We start from the raw sequence: 6,156 nt of genomic DNA on the forward strand, positions 1-6,156 counted from the left end.
AAAGGTCTGACAGTATTAACATTTCTGCTGAGAACATACTCATTGCGTACTTCTATGGAAGAATCGAAAGGAAAGAAAGCTATGGAGTCCCAAATCCAAGTAACTACAGGTACCACACGTGGGAGGTTGTGAGGTAGAGAAAAAAGGCCAAAGGGATGAGAGGAATGAAAGAAAAGGAATAATGAAGATGAGAAAGCAGACATAAAATATTGGTAGAAGTAGGAAAGACAGAACAATCTGAAAACAGATGTAGAAGATAAGGAAGATAACACAGATGAGAAAGATAACTTCAGAATATAGGATGGGAATGAAGAACAAATAGCTTATATATGGACTGGAGGAGAGATGATGATACAGGGAAAAGGAAGGAGAGTGAGCATGGAGGTAACTAATTACAGGCACACGCTGAAGACCAAGATAAAATTAGGGATGGAGATGAGAAAGTTGAAGAAAGAATGGCATAAGAATAAAAAGGAGATCCAAAAAAGAAAGCTATGGGACTGAGAGCCAAAAGTGTATCCGGAAATGGGACAAAGAACATCAAAACTTTACAGGATAAAGGCAAAAGTAGGATTTGAGAAAAATTTTGAGTGGGATAATGGAAGTATGAATGGCAAAATGGTTAAAAATAAGGGTAAGTACAGAGGTAGGACCCAAGAGGATATGAAAGAAAGAAGATCTCAGGAAAGAGATGGGAGTGAAAAGCAGCAGATGAAGCTGACATTTGGATGGAGACCTTGGTGCTACCCCTGCATGCAAGGTCATCTTACCAATCCACCACAGGTACTGAAGGAGGCGAAGGAACCCGGGTAGCGGAGGACAGCACCACTGTAGTAACAAGCTCTCTCAGGTTGCGACTGCGCAGCACCAGGTGGGCTTTTGCCTTCACCCCCGAGCCGCTCCTCCACCGCAAAGCCAGGAGCCAGGAAGCGGCTGTCCCTCTTGAGCAGCAGGTAGAGCTCCCGAGCAAAAGCCGGGATCCTCAGCAGCACCTCATCTCCGTCCTCTGCTGGAGGTGGTGGAGGGGGGGATGGTGGCGGTGGCAACTGAGAGGCAGCACCAGACCCCTGGGGCAGGGGGGACCAGTGGTAAAACTCCTGAGACTCATACTCATCCTCAGTGTCCTCTTCCTCTGCCGCCTCCCCCACAGCCTGCACCTGCCCCTCCACTGAGGAGGAGACTGAACGCACCTCCCGGGAACTGCCAGCCACTGGGCTAGGTGTGACTGGGGTGCTGAGGGTGCTGCTCCGGTTCCCACAGCTGGGGTCAGCACTGTAGCCCCCACCACCACCGCTGCCACCTGCCGGCTCCTGCTGGCCCCTGCTCCACAGCGCGGGGAAGACGATCTCCCACTCCTCAGTTTCTTCTGAAGCATGGAGACCTGCGGGAAGGCCAGCAGATGCTTTAAATGAGTGGAGCACACAGCAGCACACAGCACCTGCCAGAAACCTACCCTAGGCCCCCCATGACACGCTCCTTCTGGCTCCCAGCCCACCAAGCATGCCACCCAAAATACAGTGGGCTCCATTTGGCCCTTCCATCCTGTCCTTACACACGGCAGACAGGCCAGCCGCTAGATGTCTCTGTGCCTGTTCAGGGGTCTGGGACACACCACGGTCCTGGTAAACACTGAGAGAGCTGGAGCTCAAGCTGGGCAGAAGCTGTGTTTGTACCAGTAGCTGGGAATGTTCTTCTTCATGACTACCACCTCCACACAAGGAGAGTTGCACAAACTTTTCATCATTTAGACAAAGTGGCAACTTTTTCATAGAGCTACAAAAAAAATGTTATTTTAGAAGGGAACACCTGAACAAAAAAATTTGAAAATTTGAACCTTGTTCTCAGCATGTTTTGCAAGACCACTATGATTTCAAAAGTACAGCCAAATGCACACACACCCCATGGCCGCACATTTGCGAGTGGCCGTACAAGTGGCAGATGCTTGCACATGCTGCATCATCATTATCACTGTAATCAAACTGAATTATAATCACTAATTAGTGACTATAATACACTAATCTGCGTATTACACACACCACTACATACAAAATTTAACCAAAATTCCCAGCATACCGGCATTACGTTTATAAAGGTATGAGCACACACAATCTCCACCAGCCTGAGACAGAAGACAGTTTTATTTACACATTCATCCTACACACACTAGGAATAGCACTGCTGAGATGACAGGGCAGCGTGTGAAAATTAGTATCTCGTACAGACGAGCGCACTGCAATGCACCCTCACAGCGGAGGCACGCATTATCTGATCACCCGTCGGTTACAGGGGACGGGCACAGCTGTTAAGGCGCTTAACAATGGGCAGGTACCGGCTACCGGCAGCCGGCGGGACACGGAGGCCGCCCCGAGGCTCGGCCCGTCCCGCGGAAGGCGCGCACTTACCTGCGGCGAGCCCGCTTGACAGCACGCACAACTGGTAGAAAACGCAGCAGACGCGGCTCAGGCGCATCCTCCCGCCCATCCCCATCGCCTCCGCGCCCGCGGGACGCCGGCAGGCAGGACAGGGAGGGCCGTGCCGAACCGGGCCGGGCGGGGAGCGCCGCGGAGCGCGGCCACCTGGGCGCCCGCGGAGAAACTGCAGGCGAGCGCGAAGCGCGCCTCCCGGCAGGGCGGGCGGGCAGCACCGGGAGCGCTGGCTGTGCAGCGCACGGCGGGTGCGTGGTGCGTGCGTGTGGGCGCAGGCAGGCAGGAGCGCGGCCCGTGCGCGCACACAGCGCCCGGCGTCGGGCGGGCAGCTGCGCCCCGGCAGCGGCGACCGCGCTGCCCCCGCCCGCCGCTCGCCCCCACGGGGCGGGACGCGCCGGGCCCCGTCCCGTACGGCCCCGCCCCGCCCCGCCCGGGCGGGCACCCGGCGCGGCCCCCCTTCCTTCTCCCTTTCCTTCCCCCCCCAGTGCCGCCGCCGCCGCGCCGCGGGCCGGCGCCCGGGCGGCTCCGCGGGCAGCCGAGGCCCGGCTGCGCCCCGCGGGCACCTTGCGCGAGCGCGGCCCACGGGAGACCGCGCTTCGCACCCCGCCCGCCTCCGCGGGCCGTGCAGGGGCACACGCCGCGTGCGTCCCGGCAGCAGGAAGGGCTCCTCTCGTCCCCGTCGCCAACAACGCGTTCTGCACAGCTTTTGCCTCAAATTCAGGGAGCAGCAGAGATTGACCATTTCTGCCTGGTTTTGTGTAATTTGATTCTAAACTCCTTTTGCCCCCAGTACGCAGCTCTCCGTGGAAACCCATCACTTTCCACCCCAACCCTTGTCAGCAGAGGAATGATTCAGTGAGGAGTCAAGCAAAAGCTTTAAATGCACATCTAACATCGGCAAAAGCTGCAGAAGCAACAGGTAAACACCTCCCTCTAAAAGCCTGATTTCTTCTCGTAACTCCTGCTGCTTTACCTACTGTTGGCGGTGTCAAAGGTGACTCCTACGCCTTAGGGGAAAGCAGAGCAATCTAGTGTGGAGAGGAAAGCCATCTGTGCCGTTAAGGGTAAGCTACGAAGTTGCAAGAATTCTTTCTAAAAGTTAGTGGTATAAAATGAAAAGCAAAACAAACAAACAAAAATCACGTGTTCGGGTTCCAAATAAAAAACACGTTTAGACTCCACAGAGGCCAAATGCAGCTGGGGTTTGCTCTCTGCTGTGTTCAATAGCTGCCTGAAACTTATGCTGCATGGGTATGTATTCTCAACTACCTCCAACAGTATTTTTGATTAATTGTTTGGTTTTATAGGAAAAAAGTTACCATACAGTGGTCCTATTGGGGATCTGAGCCGACTTACACTAAGCAAAATCAGAGGGACTTAGTAAAAACAAGATGACAGATTCACATCTAACAGTTTAGGAAGAGGGGAGTTTCCCAGAGGCTGCAAACTAGTATTTGCCTGATAATTAGGTTACCTTAAAAATGCATTTAAAGCAAAGCTTTGTTTCCCAAGTAAATAACAACATACATAGTAATTTACAGTGGAATTAGTTAATAGGCCCAATACTGCAGCCTTTCCGCAGCCAAAACTCTCCTTACAACTGATTAGGAAATGCTGTAAGATGTGGTTTATAAGCTCCTGTGCAAATACTAGATAGAAATTCTGATTGGTTTTTTTTTTTTTTAAATCAGAATATATAGACAAGATGCAAAAATACACAGAGATCTTTACTTACAGTGCATACGGTTGTATCCCATAAGATGTAAATGGACAACCAGCAGGAATAAGGCAAAAAGACATGGCATGTGCATTTGCTTGTTTTAAAATTGTGAATTACTGTAACTGTTTTCAGTCTGCTGAAGTTAAGTTAGTCCCGTTGGACCAAATTCTGGTTCTCTTACTCACTTACAGTATCTCTCTTATTCATTTATAATCTTTCTAAAAGGGCAAAAGAACTGCTTTTGTCAGTAAGGTAAGCAGGATTTGGCCTTTTCAGCACAAGTTGCAGGGGGTAAAAAGACTGTAAGAAGCCAATTGAGAAAGACTTTAATATGTTTGACTTTATCACCAGCCAAAAAAAGAGGAACATTTCAAGTTAAGTCTCCACATACAAATACAAGGCAAGCTAAAGTCAACATGGGGCTGCAACAAATTTCTTTAGCTCATTTTATGTTTTCTTTTTATCGTTTCAATAGTTAAAGTAAAAATATAGGGGGAAGTTCTCTATGTTTAACTTTGGGGAAAGTGCACTATAAAATAGAGCCCCTACTGGTGTTCATTAGTTTTAACAAAGAGTCTGGTCATAGGTTAATACTGGTAGACGGTGTTGTAGCCCACCACATGCTAACTGTCGTCACTGTGAAACTAGTCCAGAGAAGTCTATGTCTAAAAGAATAAGAATTAAAAGAACAAAACAATGCTTTCATACCGCAATTATTTTGCAGAGAGAATAATATTGTATCCACATGTACTGTACAAAAGACTTACTTTCTTAATCACAAAGCCACCAAAACTCTTTGCAAAATAGTTTTTATTTTACAGAACATGTTGCATGTGGGCTAGTATTAACTATGCCTTTGTAAAATTGGAAGAAATAGTATCTTCAAACTCAATATAGAGCAAAATGAAAAGAAACATTTAGTTTGTTCCAGTGGATTCTTAAAACGGCGCTTCCTATCTGAAAGGTCTAAGCCTTTTGGCATTCTAAGGGACTCGTGCAGAATCACAAATGCATTAAGTAAAGGATGTGTTGATTTGTAAAGTATAACAATGACCCAGACCATCTCACTGACATGAGAAAAAAATTACAGAAAATGAGGTAAAGAAAGTGTCCTCATCAGTCCTTCCTGACTGAGATAAATCAGCCTAATTTTGTTGAAATCAATAGCGATTTGTCAATTTCCTCTCTTTTAGTCCTCCCTGATGTTAAATTTACAGAATTGTGCCATCGGTCCCTTAGGGGCTGGCAGGGCAAGGGCTTTTTTAGGCCCCCCCACAGGCTGACTTCTCATTTCATCAGTGTGCCAAGGTCATCCATGATAGTGCCCCAGTCACTGGTGACATACCATAGAAATCTCAAGCCATCTTTTGAAGACATGGATATTGTTCTTCAACCTCCACACCCTTCACCACTATGGTTTTATTTAAATCTGTGCTGCAGTCACTGTCCCATCTTACGTGAGCAAGGGCAGAATTTTCCCCCATCTCATAATGAATCTGTTTCAGTGATTTAATTCTGGGGATTAAGATAAGTATGGACAAATCATACTGTTGAATTTGAAATGTCAGCTTCTAGCAATACAGACACCACCACCAGTCAAGGACTTTCCTTGGTTTATTTTTTCTCTTTACTTAATCATCTAACTGTAAAAGCTATCAAGTTTATACATACAAAAGTGATTTAAAATTACCTCAGCTTTACAATATATACAAGATTGCCTCAAGGAATTGTTACCAAAAAATCCCAAACCTTTAATCGTCTTCACAGGGAAACAGTTGTTAATTATTTGTGCATATGCTTTATATACATATGATTGATGATATCATTGATTTTTTTTAAATCTTTGAGTACATTTGTTTCAAATTTTTACAACTTAACAAAATATGCTAGATGAATGGAAAAAATCTATTCTGTTTTGAATGGTGCTTACTACCTTAAGGCCACGTATCGTATGACCGTTGAGATTAGAAACAGAAACTCACATCTTCCTGTTTCTAGGGTGCTTTGCAA

At 47.3% G+C, this 6,156-nt stretch overlaps 1 protein-coding gene across 1 annotated transcript in view; it reads right to left on the reverse strand.

Moving 5' to 3' along the window:
• The window catches only part of ADAMTS19 (ADAM metallopeptidase with thrombospondin type 1 motif 19), a 162,679-nt gene extending 160,192 nt beyond the window's left edge, over positions 1-2,487 (reverse strand). The window contains exons 1-2 of the mRNA XM_076361925.1: positions 2,403-2,487; positions 771-1,381 (exon numbers count right to left, since the gene is read on the reverse strand). Coding sequence (XP_076218040.1) covers positions 771-1,381; positions 2,403-2,487 — 696 coding nt within the window. The remainder of the gene's footprint in view (positions 1-770; positions 1,382-2,402) is intronic.
• Between the last annotated feature and the right edge of the window lie 3,669 nt (positions 2,488-6,156).

The sequence above is a fragment of the Aptenodytes patagonicus genome, chromosome Z (genome assembly GCF_965638725.1).
Source record: "Aptenodytes patagonicus chromosome Z, bAptPat1.pri.cur, whole genome shotgun sequence".
Lineage (NCBI taxonomy): Eukaryota > Metazoa > Chordata > Aves > Sphenisciformes > Spheniscidae > Aptenodytes > Aptenodytes patagonicus.